This window comes from Drosophila rhopaloa, unplaced genomic scaffold (genome assembly GCF_018152115.1).
Source record: "Drosophila rhopaloa isolate 14029-0021.01 unplaced genomic scaffold, ASM1815211v1 contig_167, whole genome shotgun sequence".
Taxonomy (NCBI): Eukaryota; Metazoa; Arthropoda; class Insecta; order Diptera; family Drosophilidae; genus Drosophila; species Drosophila rhopaloa.
The window spans coordinates 3,877,294-3,899,439 of NW_025335047.1; the positions used below are offsets into that span (position 1 = coordinate 3,877,294).

The following is a 22,146-nucleotide window of genomic DNA, read 5'->3' on the forward strand; positions in this document are numbered from 1 at the left end:
CAGTTCTCAAAGCGAGCGCGCGTCGATCGTTCCGAATTCCGTGGTACCGTTCTGAACCGCTCCCGAATCGCTCTTCCAACTCTTCCCCGGATTTATTTGAGTGCGTGTGCCGATTGTGATTCAGATTGATATAGCCACCGATAATTGCTGATAGTGCGTGAGTGCGTCAGTGTGTTCAATTGAGTTAGATTCGACTGAAGGGGCATCCAAATCAGCCACAAAATGAGGGAAATCGTGCATCTGCAGGCGGGCCAGTGCGGCAACCAGATCGGTTCGAAGGTGCGTATAATTGATATTCCATAGGTGCGTCGAACTACACACCTTTGCTCTATTTTCTCGCCATTTTTCGCTATCCTAACCTCACATGTTTAATTATAAAACAGAGTGGAAAAGAGTACCGACTATAAATCGTTCTTGGCGCGCTCTTTTTCTTTGGCTCTCTACTCTCTCCTCTCTCTTTCTGTTATTTTCCTCGTTTTGTTTTTAGTGGGAAGCAATTAAAATGGGTGGCAGTGGGGAGGTGGGGGGGGTTGGAAAAGATTATTCCGTTAGTTCGGGAAACTATAGAACTGCAAAAAACATTAAAGAAACCTGGTGAGCTTGGCAGTTATCTTATCTATCGCTCGCAAGATACGAATATCAACCGGCTCGAAGTATCACATTTAAATTACCTTGGACTCTGAGCATATCACAGTCAATTAAAGCCAGAAATCCGCTCGCAAACTAAGCAAAAACCACCTCAGTCAGGTGTAAACAATTAGCTCGTCGCTTAGTAAAGAGCTTGTGATCAGCCGGCAAACCAAACTTACACCGAAACCGAAACAGAAGGTTTATAAAATTACCTTTTTTTTTTAAAAATACCACTATTTACCACCATTTCTAAATACCTAATAAATATGTGTATCTGTTTATTTTTTAATTAAAAACTAACTTTTTAGCATATTTTAGATACTTTGTTATATTTTTTCTGCATTGAAATCCATTTTGTAATGATCGATTTATCATTTTTTTGGTACATGATTATGAATTTCTTAAAGAAATCTGTCTTGAACTCCTTGTATTGGTTGGTACCTTAAGATAGAACCAGTTTTCTCAAATTTATTTTCTAATATTTACCTATTTTATCATTTGCATTTTTTTCTGTGCATCTAAGGGCTAGGCTTTCAAGAAATCCGATATGCGAACCAAGTATATTTAGCGGGAAGATTTAGAAGACGCTTATAGTTTCGTTGACTGTGGAAAGTATTTCGAAACTAGCTCGAAGGTTCTTTGAAGCTTCCGTCTTTGGGGCATACATTGTTTCACAACTGGTTTCGGATACTAGTACTTTTCATGGGTTTTTTTATTATGTTTGCCCTCATACAGTTGACTGATCTTACAGTCATAAAGAACCCGTCCCTCAGAAGGTTTCTTTTGAAGCATTTTTAATTACGGCAGAGGGCTGGTAAATAGTATCTGTATCTTGAACCGATATATCTGACTCACGACTGACTATGACATACTGGGGGGCTTATGTGTGTTTCCCGCTATCGGCGGCGTCTAATCAGTGAGCTTGTTTACAGATCTTTAAACATAAATACTCGACAAAAAAAAAACTGATATGGGAACCGAAAATAGCAATTACATAGTGCGTTCTGGAATTTTCAATAGAACGGGGGAAGCATGTTTGTGGGCAATTAGAAAAGCTGAAATGAAAAAATCCCTGTAACTCCGGGTGGATGCCCATTCTAAGCTAATTCAGCGCATTAACATTAACTCGCACAATTTGCCGCGTCATGAAAATCCAGCTACAAAAAGTCGTTGACGTTTGACACAGTTCTTTTTGTATTTTTATGTTTTTGTGTCTTTTTCCCGGCGTTTCCCAGCGCATTTTTCTCCGACCGTTTCTCTTTTCTCCCTCTTTTACACGCTTTTCCACTTGAGTTTTATGTAAACACATCGCCACATATTTTAAAGCACTTTTTTGCGTGTTTTTGCCCAGCGCCTTTTCAGTTAATTAGAACGCGCTTTTCCGGGATAAAACCTGACGATCCCATCCGATTTTATGCACCCCATTACGCCCCCGAATCAAAGCATTATTTTTACATCCATATTTTGCGCCATTGTTGCGGCCTTTGTGGATCTAAAAAAAAATGAGATTATTTATGCAATTTGCCGCTTATCGAATCTTTATAGATTGCATAAAACTTATTTGTTGGTGCATTAAATTTGAATATAATAATAGCGAGCATATTTTGTTGCTTGTCCTATTCATGCGCTTTTTTACACAGCCTGATTTTGTTCCTTAATTGAATGTCCTTTACTGATTAATTGGCTGTCAGGATGAATTATTGTTGCAGCCCAGAATAAACAAATAATAAATATGCAAAACTGCCTACGTGGCAAAATTGTATGCACAATGGCGTAAATGGTGAATGCGACTTTTAAATAAATTTTCAAAACTAATTGCTCCGCTGATAAAGGCCAATAAGCAAATAAAAAAAAGCCTAACAGATTGATTACACATTAAAAGCAGAGCTTATTCACACATGAATGGGCTGCCGCAAAACAGAAAGGATTGTAATTTTAAAAACAGAGCTTAACAAATGAAAATCCCGGCAGCATATGTAGGTTTATTTAGGACATGTTTTGCAAACTTAATATTTTCATTGAATTATGTTTAATTCGATTTTAAAGGATACTGCTATTTAATCCATTTTCTTGGCTTCAGTTTAATTTTGCAAAATTCCTTGCAAAACGTCTTCCGGCTTTTCTTTGCCAACACCCGAAATTGATCACATATGTACACGCCAAGCAAAGGCATCTATCCAAGGATATTTTGGCCTGCAGCGAGAATTCGTTTTCTTCCTTCGTTTTTTTTTTTGTTCTTCATTATTTACATAAACCTAATTTTCCCTAAATCATTTTGTGAACAATAACAAGGAAAATCTATTTACGGCATGGCATAAAGACGATGGAAAAGCGTTGAGCCAGCGTGGCGGGGAAAGTGCGGATGAAATTTATAGACGAGCACGGCGAACGGAGAGCGGAGAAAGCCAGGCAACAGACAATAAAATTAAAGAGTGGAATAAGCCGGGCTGCAACGGCTCCTTTGAGCCCTAGTGTGCAGTCGCATGCCCGTTTATTCCGCCCCAGGATACATTTGTTTAGCCCATAATGGCAGGGCATCATCGAGCAGCGCCAAAATAATGCACAAAATTGAATTATCGATGGCGTTCGCTAGCTGGCAGCCGTAATTTCTTTATGGTTACCCGATATCGAGCTGGGTAACTGGGGAATCGGTCGGATTACATTATGGCCCGGCTTGGCACGTCATAGGTAATGCCCTTGCTCGTATGCAAATGCAATTTTCATGTGGCATTGCATTTACTCGTACTGTTCGTTGCTGATGGGTGGAGCTGGAAAAACAAGCTATTGATAACTTAGTTGGCATCTTCACTTCAATTCACCGCGTTGCCAGGGATCATGTAGTGATGAACACTTGGAAATTTAATTTCGATTATTGCTTAAAATATGGTAATCACTTAAAGCTGTCTTTAGCCTGTTTCTGGGACTAACTAAATTATGATGATATTGTTATTGATTAAAATACTGTGGAGACAATGATTTGGTAAAATTAAGTTGAATATTTTAAGCGAAGGTTTCTTTTGTTGTTACTCAATTTCCATGTTATTTTTTTCAATAGCCAATAACTACATTTATTGCATTATTATTTTGACTGTCGATTTCAATGTTATGGAAAATTAAAGGGACATGTATCGAGAATTTTCTGTATTTTTCAGTATTGCTTAGCTCCCGCATCGCACATCATTTAATTCCATTTCTGCACCTGCTCCTTTTTATTTTCTTGCAAGTGCAAATTGGCCAAAGATGAGATCTCAAGTAACCTAATTGAATGCGCCTATTCCATTTGCTGTGTTGGATAATGAGAATGCACATATGTGGTCCGGTTCTACAGCGATTGCTGAACAACCTCAACGCAAGTGGGTATGGTCAACAATTGCCTTAGCATGCAATAAGGCATGAGCTGAAAGGGTAAAATATAGGGAGAAAAGGGTATCGAATGGGGAGAAATATCCCATTTTTTTCGCTGGCGAAATATTTTTCAATTTACATAAAAATGCGTTTATGCATACCAAATGAGCCGCATACACATACACCGCATTCAAACACGCCCCTTTTGCAGCTGGTAGCTCCCAGCGTCCTTGCGCCTAGCAGTATGCAATAGAAATCGGGAGTGGAGAAGGGGGCGTGGCAGGTGGAAGGGCACAACCGCCGCTCCGCTGCACAAACTGATTATAAATAAACAAAAGGGAATTTTTATAAATATTTTCCTCATACCACACGCAGCCACACTCGCCAAATTTTTCGTAGCTGCTGGCTTGATGGAATATAAAAACAAGAGAGAACGCTATAGTCGGGTGCCCCGATTATCAGATACCCGTTACTCAGGTAAAGGGAGTCCGAGGGAGATGGAGATAGAAACTTTGATCACGCATAACTTTTTAAAGAAAGGTCCGATTTGAAAAATTTCTTCTACATTTCGATAGGTATTGATAAACACAATAAAACTGCATTTTTACTTTTCCGAAATATTAAAATTTTTAAAATCGTATATAAGCGATTGTGGGCGTTAAAGGGGGCGTGGCACCTCTTTGAAACAAACTTGCGCTGCGTAGGAACTCCTGGAATCTGCATGCAAAATGCCAATCTTCTAGCTTTTATAGTTTCCGAGATCTCAGCGTTCATACGGACAGACAGACGGACAGACGGACAGACGGACAGACGGACAGACAGACGGACAGACGGACATGGCTATATCGACTCGGCTAGTGACCCTGATCAAGAATATATATACTTTATAGGGTCGGAAACGCTTCCTTCTAGCTGTTACATACTTTTGCACGAATACAATATACCCTTTTACTCTACGAGTAACGGGTATAATTACTTATTTATGTATATATTTTTGCTCCGTTACACATTGCTTTGAACATGTGCATGCAAATTGATGAACAAAAGGGAAAATCACAAAAAAAGGAACTGCGCATAGATATTAGGAAAACGTGAGGAGAAAATGCGGCAGAGAGGAAAAGCATAACATTATTATTTTCATATTGTCATCTTATCTTACCCTTTTTTTACCTAACGAATACATTTGCGTATCTGCTAGTAAAAGTAATTGAGCCTACTAAACTTAAGCTGATCAAAAATGTTATAAATCTTAAAGTTAAACCTTTCTTACTAGTGTGGAAAGTTATATTTATGGAAAAGAAATCACTTGTATCAGTGATTTTTAAGCCAAAGTGATTTCTTTGGCATTGTCCTGTAAGATTGTGGATATACTTGTGCTTTCTCCTGGGCAAAAGGACACCAAACCTAACCGAAATGGAAGTGCAAGTGCTGCTCGTGCCTTTTGTGGGCACCTGTAAGCCGCTTGCTCCCACTGAGCCGACAGGTTGACCAGGCCAACAATGGAACATGGCACTGGCCATGTGGGCAGTCCGGCAAATGGCCATTTGTTATTTATTTAACACTTTTAAAAAGCATTTCGCCCTTTTGCTCATTAATATCTCATGCTGCTCTTAGCGCCATTCAGCCTGTTCTGCCAGTTCTCTGGCAAAAGTGCAAATTGCATATGGTAAGTGGAGTTGGATTGCCGAGGAGATGGGGCATATGTTTCATTACCATTGTTATTCGAGCAATTGTTTTGCCTTCTCTCTCTCTCTCTGCCGCATTTTTCGCTATTTTTTCAGTATTTTCAATTACTTTGGTAATTTTATATTATTGAAATGGCAAGCCGCAAATTGTAATTATTGCGCATTACACTGCCAACGAGCTCTGCACGGCGGCAGATAGCGCCAGCCCCATGAAATATGTTGCCCCGTTGTAATCTGGTATTTACGAAAAAATTAATAATACAATAAAGCAGCTGGCAATGCGTTTTAAACGCCCGAAGTTCTCGCCATTGGAATTATTTATGCAATTGGATTTGCCGGCTATGCGAGCTACAAATTGCTGTCTTGCCGATAAGCAGGCAGAGGAATTTTACACACGCCCTGGGCTCAGAGAAAGCCGGCAGATAAAGCATTCCGCCGGCAGATATTAACCGCAAAACGCCAGCAAATTTATGGCAAAATGAAGCATAATTAAGCCAAAAATACAACTGGCAAAAATAACAATAATCAAGATTGGTTTGGCGCTGCTTTTGCTGCACGTGTTTTTGTTTTTCGATTCATTTCGACTCGTTTTATTTTATTTGTGCAAATTGCGTTGACTAATTGTGCGACCAAATACACGAAATGATTTGCCTAAATAAACAAAGAGGCAAGGATAATTTAAATTTCGGCATGCTCTTTCAGGAGTAAGTTTAATGTGGGTCTTAATTTATATATTTTTAGTACTTAATTTACTTTAAAATCAATAAAAAATTCTAAAGCAACTTTCGCCCAAAGAATTTTCTTAATGTTTTTTAATGTTTAACCAAGCTCTAAAGATTAGTGTGGCCCACAGAAACGATATGACACACAACTAATTTTAATAACGATTATACCCCAATAAGTGTATTGAACAATACCGAAAAATAATAGCTAGTCCGCGAAACCTCATTAAAAACCAATGTGGTCAAAATATTTATCATTTATGTGTCCCTGCTAAATCCACGCTCGACTACCGCTTTTTTGTTTGTATTTGTTTCGACGAACATATGTCCGGCTGCATGTCCTTGAAAGATTAACATCAGTTTTATAATTTATGTCAGGTGGAAAGGGGAATAATGTTCGCGAAAAGAAATTCGATATTTTAGGCGCACAAAACCGCAAATGAACGAATAACTTAACCTAAAAATGTGGGAGAAAACCATGGCAAATCAGAATCAACAATCGGGTTTTGGTTTTCGGCCATAATGATGGCTAGATCAACAAATTTGCCAAATTGTGCAGATATGCGCACACATATCAAAGCATAATTTAAATTTGTGGTCTGTCAAGTTAGCGCAACGAAATTAATCAAAATATTTTGAGAGCTCCGAGTGGTGCAATTATTTTTGGTTTCTATTGCCGGACCAATGTGCCTGGGATTTTAGCAATTTCGTGGCAATTCAATTAAGTGCGATTTTCTGGACTGTATTAGTTTTAGAGAATTCGGGACTTTGGTTCGCTTGTCCTGCCAAAATATTTCCGCATTTTACATACAAGTTTTTCAATTTACCCTATTTGCATTTGCCTTATATTGTATTTCATTTCGGGCTTATTTGACAAACAGTATTAATTGGATTTTTTATGCTCATACATATATTACCAGCCATTCCGCGTGCAAATGGCAATTAAAATGAAAAATAAAACTTTTGCGAGGGAATTGTGTAAAAAGTTTGCATTGGCTGATCAAATGGTCAAAGGGAAATTCACGCTTGGCCGTAATAAAAATTAATTTCATTGTTGAATCATAAAAATCGTTATAGGATATTCCCGCAAATGACCAAGTTTTATCAGCAAATGCACTCGTCCTGCGCGACAGAGATGGAAGTAGATCGAAATTGATTAATAGAGCGAAAGTTTGCTCAGTTCTTTATCTGTCCCTTTATTGATTCTACTGCATTTCGCAATCACAATAAAAAACATGAATTATTTTGATATTGAAACGGCACTTGAGAAAAAAGAAAAACCGTAATGCTATTATATTCATTAATAACCAACAGCGATTCATTTGGTCCAGCACTTAATAAAGCCAGACCTCAAATAGAGCAGATCGTAAAAAATAATGTTGGCTGGCGAAAAAATGCCAGTACATATTTTGCTGGCAGGCGCATATTTGTGACAGGTACACAACCGCAGATAAATTGGAATTTTCGGTCCACTCTTTTTTGGGTATTAACGTGTCGTATTTGCTTAGAGAATTTCGGGGATTTTCTCTTCATACCTTGTATACCTTGCCATCTAACTTGGTCTTAATTTCTTTGGTGGCTCAGATGCTCCACCGCCAATTCAGGTGGTTGGGGCAGCCACTTGCCGTTCAACACCACATGTGCTCACACCTAGCATCACAAAAATGCTTTTGCCTGACACTGTTTATTTATTTAGCTTTTGCCAAAGTGTTCTTCAAGCCATGAACTTCATATCGCTTACCATATAAATATTATTATTATTACCCTCTTTGCCCCAGGCAAGCAGCCTAAATTCGTGTTGCTGTGTGAGTGTGTGCATACGGGATGATGGAGTGCAAGTGGCAGTCGTTTATATGCATGGCAGGACCGTAAAACATACGGCGGAGACGGCTCCCCAAACTGTGGCCATTAGCAAATATTATTGCAACCCTTCGGCCTACAGGGCAAAAACTTGACATCGCTTCGCAGTCGGAGGACATCGCCTTTTAAGATGATTTTGATTCCTAAAATCTAAACGAATCTGGTGATTTGGCTTATGAACATTTTTATTAGAGCTTTCTGACAATTTTAATAAACTACAATTGTGTACCATTCATATAAATATATTTAAATTATGTAAGAAGGAGAGCTTAAGAAATAGAAACCAGAATACATTTAATAGATCATCACTATCTTTGCAATCACAATCGACAGAATGGGCATTAGAGTGACACCTGGGCTCGTATCAAATCTGATTTGTGCCATGTTTGCCTCGTTTTGACCACGGAGGAGCAAACAATCGAGACCCTGGTGGCCACACACACCACGTAACCATGTCACTCACGCAGACAGACGCACAAAGCAACACACACCAATGCACTCAGACACACGGTGCACATTAGTTAAGTCAATAGCAGTTCAGCCAACGAAATATACAATAAATATTTACATATCTAAATCGACAATTATTGAAATCTCAATTGAAATTGTTTGTTAGCCGAATCCCTCTATGCGTGTGTTTAAATGAAGCCATACGCACCGTTGACACAACCACACTTAAACGTATATATCTGGTGTATATGTACATCGAACATTGATATCTGTAGGATGGAAAAACGACGGAGCAACGACTGTCAATGGAATCACACGAGGTGACATACGCCTTCAGAGGGTTAACCCCCCAAAGCAATTGATTGGTTATTTATCTAACAGCGAGGGAAGCTTAAGAAGTTCCCCAGATCGCGAAGATTAAACATTTTTTTGAACATTTCTTAAACTTTTTTACCTCATTCAGTATCAACAATTTTACCAGCCGACTAAGTTAACCTTTTTCAGCTTAAAGAGCTTTAGCTTTTTTATCGAATTTATTCAGCTGTTCAAATACTTTGAAAAAATTAAATAAAATTTAATTTTCTAAGCATTCAGTTGGTGCACATATATTTTTCTAGTGCTTAACAGAGTTAACTAAGGTTTTAATAAAGGAAAAGCTTAATAAAAGCATTAATTACATCAGTTTATTACTCTTCCTTTAAATCAGATGGTAAATTTATTATTTTCAATCCCCCATTTAAGCTAATTGTTGTAAATAAATTAGTAGCTATTTCTTACCCATTCATAATTTAACTTATCAATGAGAGTTGTTGTGCAATAACTTCACAGTTATGACTTCTTAGCTTATTTTTCTTCTACAATTAAATTCATTTTGTTATTTATCAGTTATTTAAACATTCGGCTTCTCACTCACCATATTTCTTATATTAGCTAGAAGATATCATACAGCAAACTAATATACTTGAGCTCAAAGCCAGTGCATTTATTCAATTTCCACTCCTGCTCCTCACCGCCAACGGTGCGTATGAGTTATGGAACTTTTAATTATAAGCTATTTGATGTTGCACTTAGACTGCGTCATCGTTGTCCTTGTGTGTATGTATTTATGCACACAGGCGGGTCCACACAATAAGCCGAAAGCCGAATGACCAATACTAATGAACAAATATTTGCATATCCTTGCCAGACAAGAGTCTTTGGGCAAGCCTTGAACCTGCCGGCCCCATTGATTAAATTAGTATTGCCGTATGCCATGGCATCTTGAATTTCGCCAACCATTTCGCACATTAATGCTACAGGCAATTAAAAAAATATAAAAATAAAAACACAACATAAACAACGAAGTGCAGCAATCGAAAAAAGCCCGAATGGGAAAATACTGCGCTGCGAACGCAACGCAACGCACTGATAATGACAATTAGTGGCCACATTTAAATTGATGCACTTGACGATAAATGCAATTGCAAATTCAGCCAGTATGCGTGTGTACAAAGGGTAATTTACAGAGGGAAAAATTGCATTTTTCTGGCCAACCCAACTCGCCTCGAAACTCACACGTGCCGTCCAAATTGAGGCTGCTTTATTTGAGTATATGAGCATGCCGGGCAATAAATTGCAGCTGCATCGCCAATTGCTTCATTCGCAATGGCTACGTGAGTCTAATTATGCTGCTCCGTTCCGAAGGACCCCGCCCCGTAACACAGGCTATATCCACACTCAGAAAACTCGTTATCTAAAATTTAGAAAATTTCCATAAACTTCTGGCACGACTTGAATAAATGAAATCCATTCTAAACCCATAAATTGTTTGACATTTTATTTATTTTTCATTAAAATGCAAAGTTTCTTTCGTTTAAAAACAGAAAGCATTTCAATGAAAAATAAACTTTTATTTTAACTGGTTATTTTATGCTTTAACACTTTTAAAACTTATTTTTCAATTCTTTTAAATGCATTTTTCAGTTGTCAGAGCTTTAGTCTTTTCAATAAAATTAACTTCTTGGTCTGAACACAATTTGTATATTTTTTAAAAATTATTATACCAAGAAAATAAATTGCATAAAATATAGCAAATATTAGAGCTGACTTTATGTGGGACAGCAATACAAACGTGGAAATTTTTTCTTAGTGCCAGCTTTTTATGGCCCTAAACGACGTCGGCCAATAAAGACAACATGCGAGTGTAACATAGCTGTCAACTGTCGATAAGATCCTTTTAGTGTTATTACAAAATATCCTTGTATTTCCTTCTCCATTCGGCGGAGCATTAAGCGTAGTTTGGGGTACAATTCGTTATTTGCCTTGTGAACACATAAATTGCATTTTTGAGCAGTCGGAGACGGATGGAGCTCAGCTGCCAATTGGCAGTATCCAGTTACCAGCTGAGAATATGCCATGTATATATGGTGGATTTATACTTTTTGTTCTTTTTGTCGCTGCGAATCGAATGGTTTATGGCCGCAGGCTGCAAAGTGTCATCCGTCGAAGGGCGGCCGTTAAGTTTCCAGAGTGTTTTGGCATTTTCGGTTTTATTGCAAGGGTTATTTTCCACATCCACATCCCCCAGCTAAAGCTCATTACTCTAATGGATGCCAAATGCAAGCCCCTGGCCGCCGAATATTCAAATAGATTTTTTGGAAATTAAAATAAATTAACTTGGCCGTACGCTTTGCATTTTAAGTGTTCGCCCGCAAATCGCGCGGATTTGTCGCACATTTGTAAATTGGCAAATGATCGAAATGCGCTAAAATCCTGTTTATTATTTTATAATTAGTTTAATGCCAGTGGCCGAAAATTAAATTGCAATTCCAAATTGTTCCGCTCTCAGCGGGCGTTGGTGGGTTAAGGAATTGCCCGAGGAGTCGGGCATACGGGTTAATGCGTATGCGGTTGGGTTTTTAATGATTTTCACGCACGAATGTTAATTAGAAATGCATTTTTTTTGTTTATCTTCTGGCATTGCATGTGGGCACATTGAAATATATAGATATTTAATTATTTATTATAATTGAATTTTAATATAAGTGGTATAGTATTGGACAACATTTAATACTTTAGACCAATGAATTATTTTACAATTTTTTGTTGTCCTGCTGACAACTTAATTAAATTTTACGAAAAAAATGCATACCATTAAAAATGTGCCAAAGGCAATTCCTTAAACTAAATCAAATAGTCTGTTCGACTAGAACTTTTCATGAATATGATAAAAAAAAGTGAACCGAAATCCGGTGCAATCATTTCGCATGTCAAGCTCAGCGCCTTAAGACAAACTTGGCCATCATTTAATATTTATTACTGCAATTGTTTATTATTTATGTGAGCCGCGAGCTAAGGCATCAAATTTAGTATGCAAACGCAGCTGCCAAGCAATCCGCCACCCTCTGCCACGCCTTCCGCCCCACCGCCCACCGCTCGTTCACTTCCGGTGCGACATGCACTTCCGTCGCTTTGCGCCACGCACATCCTTGTCTAACGCAAGCTAAAATGTCCTCGAATAGCCGAGGGCACAAAGCTGAAATGCAGACAGAAAAATTGAGTTAAATTTGCAATCAATTGGGCATTCGATTTGTAACTCATGTATAAATTTATTAAGATATTTTAAAAAGTATTCTAGGAGAATATAATTACACTACATAAAGTAATCGCATGATAGTACAACACATGACTTGGACTATTTTATATTTACCTAAACAAGAAGTAACTAAATTTGATTGAAAATCAAAACCCATTATTATCATTTGATGATACTATTTAAAGATAAAACTTTATTCAAAAGGACGTTTTCTTCTCTGTGTAAGAGCTGGTCAGAATTAATTTATGCGCTTTTTTTTACATCTTCCTTTGGATCGCGACTTTTCCACTTGACTTTTGTTTCGGTTTTTGTGCAAACGCTCTGGGAATTTTAATTTTGGATTTCTTTCAAGTGAGACCAAGGGTTTTTGGGGCCAACAAAAAGCGGGCGCCGCAAAATGGCGCCGCTTTGGTCAACGCACGCAGCTCTTTGTTTACTTTTAATTTGATCATTGCCGCTTTTTTGTGGCCAAGTGCCTTTCGCCAGGTTCCCTCTTGGCACATGGACGCAATTTTGTAATTAAGCAATTTGACCGCAGCCAGTAAAAAGTTTTAAGCAAATGAAGGCAGCGTAATTGTTTTTTTTCTCCTGCGTTCCTTGACTTGGCAGGGGCGATTCCACAAATGGAAAGCTGATGGCCTGTCGCAGGCTACTTTATCCACTTCAAAAACTGCCAAACACGGGGTGCTCTTGTCAGGAGCCAGCGGATGATGGGCAGATCGACTGGGAAAAGTTTTTGTAAATAAATTATGCTGCTCACTCAATGCCAACGGCTGGCAAACGGAGCGAGAGTAGTCGAAAAGAAAAGCGCTTATCTGCAATTGGCTTCCTAAAAAGCAGGCAACACATTTGAATTTCCATTTCCCCAAAGGCAACAAGTGCCATGGCATAGCATCGGGTGGAGGGGGAGGAGGGGGTTTTGTCCAAAGAGTTGCGCATGCAAATCAAAGTTATTGTCAAGCCAAAAGTGCCCACCGATGCGTACAATTGAGTGTCATATTTCCAGTTTGTTATGTATGCAAAAGCCAGCATGCGAGGGCCAAACTTTTCTGCCAGCCGGAAAGTTTTGTTGGCCAGCGATTTTTCTTGTCTCTGTTTTGGCCATGCAACTTGTTATCATTGTTGCGTGTCTAAGAGCCAATGGAGGAGTAAAACTTTTGCCAAACAATCGCAGTGCCAGGGCAAACATTTATGCGGCTCTCTAGGATTAGCATGGCATGGGTGTCTTCGGAAAAGCTGAATGCCACAAATAAAAAAGCATAAAAACAGTATAGCACACGCTCGGGGGCTGGCACAAAAAAGGACGTGTGTGCCGGCGCTCTTTGTGTGTGTGCAATCAACCGTTATCAAATTTTTCGAACTTTTACAACTTTCACCTAGCCCTCAAAACACTTTCCACCACCGCTTTCCCTTTGTTCGCTGGTTGCTGGTTGCGAAGACTTCAACGCTTTACGCAAGCCACTTAACTATTTATGGCCGAAATGCAGGCGTGTGTGGAGTGTGGAGTGTGGTGTGTTGTGTGTGCGCGGAATCCTCGGAAGAGTGCGCCTCAAAGTGCTCGATGGAATGTCTGACAACCGGTCTTGACATAAACACCGGGTGCCATGCATTATTCAGGACCTTCTCTTCCCATTTACAGAGAAAAAACAGTTTTTTAATCCGATTCAAAACTAATGCCTTTAATATTTAGTTTCACTAATATTTAACAAAGTTAAATAGCTTAAAATATTATTTTAATACAACTAAATTATTTTTTCGTGCATTTATATAGCTTACAAATAACTAAAAAGCAAAATCTGAAAGTCTCACTCAAAATATATTGGTTAAAATAAAGCAATTGAATTTTAATTTAAGCAAAAGGCACTTTTCATTCCGCCTGGCTGAATATCGATATTTGTCATTTGGATATGACATGTCGATATGTCACAGATAAGCTATCATGTGATATAAAAACTACCGAAATGATGGCCCATTCTGGTGATGTGATTTTTTCTCTGTGCTGCCATTTTCTCGACAGTCACTTGAGTTTATAGCGTTCTCAGGGAGTCCCGTCAAATGGAAAAGTCGCATCTTCACCGCCATGTGTAACTAATTAAAATTCATATTCAGTAATCAATCTGCCGCCGACCTTCGGTAATACCAGCCAAGCAGGAACAAACACGTAAAAAAAAAGAGTCGCATATATAAAAGTGAATTCATGGCCCTTGGCTGCCACTGCCACTGCCACCGTTGCCTTTAAGTCCATTAAAAATCATTTCGATCAATGGTAGCCGTGGCAGGCCGAGCGCGCACATTGCGATTTTCTCACAATTAGCATTTTCCCCCCATTTTCCCAGGCACTCACCTGCCGTGTGGAGCGGGAAAAGCGGAAAAGAGCGGGGTCGATTGAAACATTTTTAAAAATTTGAAATTCATATGCGCAGCAAACGTGAAATGTTTTGCCAAGCGTATTGTGCAATAAAAAATAAAGAGCCAAACCAAAAACAAAACAAACACGAACCGAGCTGGAGAAATTCTTGTGTAAATAAAATCGAGGAACGCTATCGAGAGAGGGTATACGTATGCGTATAAAAATATATATATGCGCAGGTATATGTGTATGAAAACACCTAAAAGGATTCAATTATTCCCGCTCGTTACACAACAACAAAAAAAAACAAGAAAGAAAAGCTAACTTCGGGCGGAGCCGAAGTTGATATACCCTTGCAGAATATTCTGTAAATTATATTCTCCAAAATTATTCATATGATGCAATCTTAATACTCATAAAAAATCCCAACTTCCTAACTTTAAAAACACCAAAGTTATGGCATTTCCAATCGTTCAGTTATATGGCAGCTATAGGATATAGTCGGCCGATCCTTATGAAATTTGATAGGTTGGATTGATTGGTTAAAAATAGAACCCATAGAAAATCCCAACTTCCTAACTTAACAAAAACCAAAGTTGTGGCATTTCCGATCAATCAGTTATATGGTGGCTATAGGATATAGTCGGCCGATCCTTATGAAATTTGGTAGTTCGGATTGATAGGCCAAATATAACACCCATAGAAAATCCCAACTTCCTAACTTCACAAACACCAAAGTTATGGCATTTCCGATCAATCAGTTATATGGCAGCTATAGGATATAGTCGGCCGATCTTTATGAAATTTGGTAGGTCGGATTGATTGGCCAAATATAAAACCCATATAAAATTTCAATTTCCTAACTTAACAAACAGCAGAGTTATGGCATTTCCGATCAATCAGTTATATGGCAGCTATAGGATATAGTCGGCCGATCCCGGCCGTTCCGACTTATATACTGCGTGCAAAGGAAAGAAGGGTGTGTGCAAAGTTTCAATTCGATATCTTTAAAACTGAGAGACTAGTTCGCGTAGAAACAGACAGACGGACAGACAGACGGACAGACAGACGGACAGACGGACAGACGGACAGACGGACAGACGGACAGACGGACATGGCTATATCAACTCAGGAGGTGATCCTGATCAAGAATATATATACTTTATAGGGTCGGAGATGTCTCCTTCACTGCGTTGCACACTTTTGACCAAAATTATAATACCCTCTGCAAGGGTATAATAACACGGCAGGAAAAAATTGCGCGCCCATGGAAGTATGCAACAGAAAGTGCTCACGGCATGTAAAGTGCTCGCTGTGTTTGTGTGTGTGAGTGAAGGGAAAGGGGGAGGGGAAGCGGGTGGGGTGGAGGCAGAGGTGCAGGGACAGGGGGGCGCGGCAGGGTCATGCAGCATATGCACGCGCATAAATCGACGACAGATACGAGGGCTCCGATGGCGGCGGCAATAAAAGCAAGAGCCATGTAAAAAGGACACTCATATTTATATGCATTGATTGCCAAAGCAATGCAACACAAACACACACGCACGCATACCCTCACACCCCTCTCACCCACACAACATTGATTGTAAAATAATATTTCTGAAAAAGAAAAAGGAGGCAACTGAGCTTCGCGAAATTTCATTGCATACAAACGGGCGCTGTCGTGAAATATCACGCATACGTCATGTGAAACGGTCGGTGGACACATATGCAAATGCGCTCATTGCGACCACCGCATATTTGCATACATCAGCCGGCCTCCATTATACACTTAAATCATTATTGAAACGGCATTAAAGTAGCACTTCGCTTTTCCTTATTTTTTGCAGTTCTGGGAAATCATTTCCGATGAGCATGGAATCGATCCCAATGGATATTACCACGGCGAGTCCGATCTGCAGCACGAACGGATCGATGTCTACTACAACGAGGCCAGCAGCGGCAAGTACGTGCCGCGGGCGGTGCTCATCGACCTTGAGCCGGGCACCATGGACTCCGTTCGCCAGTCGCCGATGGGCCAGCTCTTCCGGCCGGACAACTTTGTCTACGGGCAGTCGGGAGCCGGTGAGTTGAAATCCAGTTGCAGATAATCGGTGGATTGACATATCGCACTATCTCTTATCTCTGATATGTCGATATGACACTTCAAAGATATCTACCTGCTATTTTTAAACATTTTATCGTTATTTGATATTTTAGTTGTTGTATAAAATATCGTGACTTATTGTAGAAAACGCGTAATCGAATGACTAAATAAATAGATTCCGGCCATTATTGGCAATGTTTCTTTAACTACGATTTTAAATTTGTAAAAGCCTAGACGTAAAAAATGTAGGTCTTAAACATTTATTTGACTTATAATTTTAATATTATTTATTTTTCCAAATATTCAGAAATTCTTCAATATTAAATTCTAGCCTAAAGTCAGTAATAATTGTATCCTGAAAAAATAGCTACCTCAAGAGCTGCTGAACGAAATCATGTGTTTTTGAAGACAAGAAAATATCTCTGCAGAAACCAATCACATTTTTGCCATTTTGCTAATGCATTTCCGTTGCACTCGTTAATGGGTGAATGTCGTGTTCGTGAGCCAGAACGTGGCTTCTGTTTTCCTGATGCTTTTCGGGGGTGCTTTTGTTTCGACCAAAGCTGGGAATCCTCCATCAATGATGCGATTGTCCTCTGCCAGGGCAGTTATTGCAGCTGCGTGGCCTGGATGCAACAACGAAAACAGGAGCCACACAAGCAGAAGCAACAGTCGTGACAAAAACAGCAGCCACATAGGCGGCCTCGTCCTTGCTTTGATAAGTGCCAACCAATTGACAAGATGGCCTCGATGGAGGTTATTGTTATCACAGGCGAGCTTATCAGCTAAAAGCCGCTGGCATGACCTCCCTCCGCCCACTTTCCCCTCCGATGCCGTTGATGCTGATGGTAATGATGCTTGCAATTATAAAATGCCCTGCGGATAATGATGAAAATTAATTTTTCACATGTCAGCCGATGTGGCTGCTTTAATGCCACATAATCAAAGAACACAGTCTATGCTTTAATTTGAACACAAAATGGCACAATTTAATTGAGAAATAAAGAAAATATCTTATTTATGTGCATTTTTATTGGCCCAAAAATTTAGTAGATTTGGATTTCATTATTAAGACTGATTGAAATCTTATTTAATGTTATTTAAGCTTATTATTTCAATTTTTATTTCCTTAAAATTAATAAAGTAATTAAAGTATTTAAACAAAAATAATATCATAACTATATCTTAGCTTTAAACAATTTAAAATAAATAAATATGTTTTTTCCACAAAATTAAAATAATAATGCAACTTTAAACGTATTATTTCCGTAGGCAACAACTGGGCCAAGGGCCACTACACAGAGGGCGCCGAGCTGATCGACTCCGTGCTGGAGGTCCTGCGCAAGGAGTCCGAGGGCTGTGACTGCCTGCAGGGCTTCCAGCTGGCCCACTCGCTGGGTGGAGGCACTGGCTCCGGACTGGGGACGCTGCTCATCTCGAAGATCCGCGAGGAGTACCCCGATCGCATCATGCTCTCGTTCTCCGTGGTGCCGTCGCCAAAGGTAAGTCCTTGTCTATGTTGGCCACCTGCTATCGCTCCTAACTGCTACTGCCGATCATCATCATTGTGGTCATGACGAATGCAATCCGCTTAGCAAAATCAGCTTACTGCCGCGCACAATGGCCATCAAATCAGGGTGTCCTCCGCTGAACGGTTGACATCGAGCTTCCTCCTTTATCACCGACCCGCCAGGACACAAGGACCACCCATGGTGGCGGTCCTAAGCCGAACCAAAAGCGCTTTACACCTGCACGCGTTTTGGCCAAATTAGCAGGCGAAAGCCACAGGGAGCCGCTCCCGTTTATTTGTGCGCCCAAAGTATGCCACAAATGTTGTTTTATTTATGCAATTCATACGCCAAATTCAATTGGCGGCTTTGTGCGCAGGCTGGCCCAGCTTTGTCCGAATAATTCTAATTAATTTTCAGGCGAAATTAGCAACGACCAGCGGCCGAAAGCCTAATTGGCAATGCAATTTTAATGCAATTTGGTGGCTCGCAATCGCAAGATTGACCCTCTCTGCCCACCCAGCATGTCTGGATTTTTTATTATATGTTTATATCACCTCGCTGCCTTTTTTGACACACCTCAATTGCCGCTTAATTAACCCAGTTGCATATATTACACGTGCATTCGGAAATGTAGACGTAGAATTATTAATAGATAGGTAGTATGCGTGCGAGCGGCACGTGGTACGCCTTCATTTGCATTATTCGCATTTAATTACATTTTGAAGTTTAATTAAATTTATTCAGTGCGGAATTAATTGCCAATGCGAGGAGGTGCCCCAACCACCACACAGTATGGACAAACAATTACAATATTTTGCCCAGTTTTACATTTTATAAAAATTCTACAACGGAATATTTTGATTTAGTTCATTTACATTTATCAACTCGATATATAAGGTCCGATTTGATGTGTTGTTGATTATAAGACCATTTATTGTAAAACTACAGTTTAAATCGAGGGAAATATACATGCACAATGCTAGATATTTTATTTATTTTAAAAGATTTGTATATTTATGTAATAGCACACAGATTAAATGTTCTGGTTTGTTGTTCTTTATTTGTTATGCAAATTTTGAACAACTGGAATGAACTTTTAATTAGCAGAAACTAAAGCAAAAAGTTTAGTTTTGGGAAAAACGACTTAAGCTGCTTTAGAAAGAAACCCATATAGATAATCTGATTAAAAGGTAGTTGTCTATTTTTCCCAATTTATAGCTAAAAGATTAAATTTCGGTTAGACTTAAATAGTTATATCAAACCGATTGAGATTTATAATTTGGGAGATTTGCAATTGTAAGTTTTAAGACTCCGGAAGAGACAAAAGTCCGTGAGGCATGAAATTAACATTTGACAATGTTCTTACTCGCATATCGGAGTACACAATAAATTTTATGGAATTTTTAGTGGGGCCCACAGGCTCTGTGCTAGTGCGTTAAATTTATTACCGTCACGGCTGAACGCCAATGACCAACTATTGAACCAGTCCCCGATCCCCGACCCCCGACCCCTGAATGGGGTTTAACTTTAAATGCCCCAATATATCCCCCGGTATATTCCCTGTTTTTCGACTGTTATTTATGTGCCGAGCTGGGTTTGCTTGGCTTACCGCAATGTTTTGGCTTCGGCGGTCATTTTATTGCGGCCTGGCCTGACACATGCCTGTCACGTTATAGCGGTTTTAATATGTGCGCGTATATAATTTAATAGTTTTTCATTCCCATCAGCCGATGCGAGCAATGTAAAGCCTTTGTCGCTTTGATAAGCGGCATTTATGCAAATGCAGCAGCGCGCAGTCACACGGAATAATCTGAATAATCAGGGGAGATGGCACGAAAAAAAACACTGTCTTCGCTGTTTTAATGCTACAATATTTTAGCCTTTTGATTAAAGTTTTTAATTGCGTTCATTAATTAACGAAATGCCGCTTCGAAGCTCACTCAAACTGAAATATACCCGACGGTTGCCATGGAGCATCTGAGATTTGCACCTGCCTGTTGGACAAAGCATTGATATCAAAATGCATGCTCGTAAATCCTCCAGATTCAGAATCACACACACAAACACACACTGAGCAGACAAATATTGTGTCCTGGCGGTGTACAAATACTGAGGCTGGCAACAAATACCAAATACAAAATGCTAAATGCATATGCCCGAGCATAACTCATTAGTATTAACTGCATGTACCACCTAAGCAGGCAAAGGTGTGTTTTGTGTGTTTTAAGTGTGAGGGTGTACACAGAAAAAAAAATTTACTTAAATATTATTGCACAAAAAAACTAGAAATCGAAACAAACAAAACATTTTTTGAATATTTTTGTAGTGGAAAGTAGTCAAATAATTGGAGGATAAAGATCAACATTTAAAAGTCTAATCAGATAATTAATATTTAAAAATTAATAAAAAATTTTAATAAAAGAGTAGTTGTAATAGGTTTTTAAAGTACTTTTAAATTATATTTAAAAATGTAGTAGTGAAAGCGATTCCAAAGCTAGTCATTGAATATACATATATAGTTTTACTATATAACTTGTATTCTGCCCTAATTTTTTTTTTTTTTTTTTTGGTTAACTATTTTTGAAACTTAAAGTGTGTGCGTGGGAGAACACGTTATCGCTTTAGGGCTGGGGCCATTAAATAATTGCCACAATTTATGTGCACACACTTGGCATACGGCAAACCGAGGCTGGAGTGAAGTTTGTCGCATGCTCAATGGTCTCCTCCCCCTCATGAAAAGCCCCTCAAAAGACCCCTGCCTTCAACAACCGACGAGCAATGCATCTTGGCTGCGCAAATATAGAGGACAAGCCAAAGATTATACATAATTTTCAATTTGCAGCATTCGAAACACACACCAGGCATGTATGAATGCGAATGTGAATGGGGGTATAGCTGGCACCCAGATGTTTGTGCAACATGCAACTGCATTTATGCAACAACTCTCGGCCTGAGTGCGCTCCAGGCTCAAAATGGCATTAGCAACTGCAGGTTGCAGCCACAACAACTGCCTGTATTAATAGGGTCTGCTATTCAGTTAGCACTGCATTCGAATTGCGTCCTGTTGGCAGAATGCATTTTTCATGTCCATGAAAAACTCAACTGCCGACCATTAGAATGGGTCAAAGAAGTGGAAATTAGACGAGAAGTGCGACCAATCGTTGATTATTGCCAAGAACAAATACGGCCAGCTGAGGAAAAGGCTTCAGGTTGAATTGAACTTGGTATTCAAAGCCAATTGCAAAATAACACTCTTAAATAGGAAGAATTGTATGCTTTTGTTGAGTAACTACTAAGTTTAATTTTAAAGGTAAACTCCATTTATGGATACAGTTTAACGACTTCCCAAAACCGTCGAATTATTTTATAAATAAAACATTTTACAAAGTCAACGGAGGTAAAGAACTCACGAAGCAGGGAAGTTAAAATAATTAGGTGTACTTTAAGGGAGGTTCATATTGTACTTAATATATTTCTGTTATTAAATTAAATAATAATTTACGATATCCTATCATCAAACAAGGCCACTTACATGTAGTAATTTTGCTAAGAAGCCTTGCAGCTTTAAAGCCTAAGCGATCCATTCAATCATTTTGAATCTTTAAGTAACCTGATAGCTGATAGCACTGCTAATTAACGAACTTGTGTCTGCTCCTCCTCCTGCATGTCGCTGCGCTGCTCCAACTCGCACATTTAATGCGTCCAGGTGTCCGACACTGTCGTGGAACCGTACAATGCCACGCTGTCCATCCACCAGCTGGTGGAGAATACGGACGAGACCTTCTGCATTGACAACGAGGCTCTCTACGACATCTGCTTCCGCACGCTGAAGCTATCGTCGCCCACCTACGGCGATCTTAACCATCTGGTTTCCGTGAGTACCCCCTAGTTAATCCATCTAATGCGTCCTCTGTTTGTCCCACCCCCATTTCC

General features: G+C 39.3%; 1 protein-coding gene across 2 annotated transcripts in view; it reads left to right on the plus strand.

The window, feature by feature from the left end:
* The window catches only part of LOC108047427 (tubulin beta chain), a 25,166-nt gene continuing 3,020 nt past the window's right edge, over nt 1–22,146 (plus strand). The window contains exons 1-4 of one of the 2 annotated variants that reach the window (XM_017127599.1): nt 1–279; nt 16,446–16,680; nt 17,975–18,204; nt 21,920–22,087. In XM_017127599.1, the coding sequence (XP_016983088.1) occupies nt 223–279; nt 16,446–16,680; nt 17,975–18,204; nt 21,920–22,087 (690 nt within the window). In that variant the 5' untranslated portion in view covers nt 1–222. The remainder of the gene's footprint in view (nt 280–16,445; nt 16,681–17,974; nt 18,205–21,919; nt 22,088–22,146) is intronic. The other variant, XM_017127600.1, reaches the window with a different exon arrangement.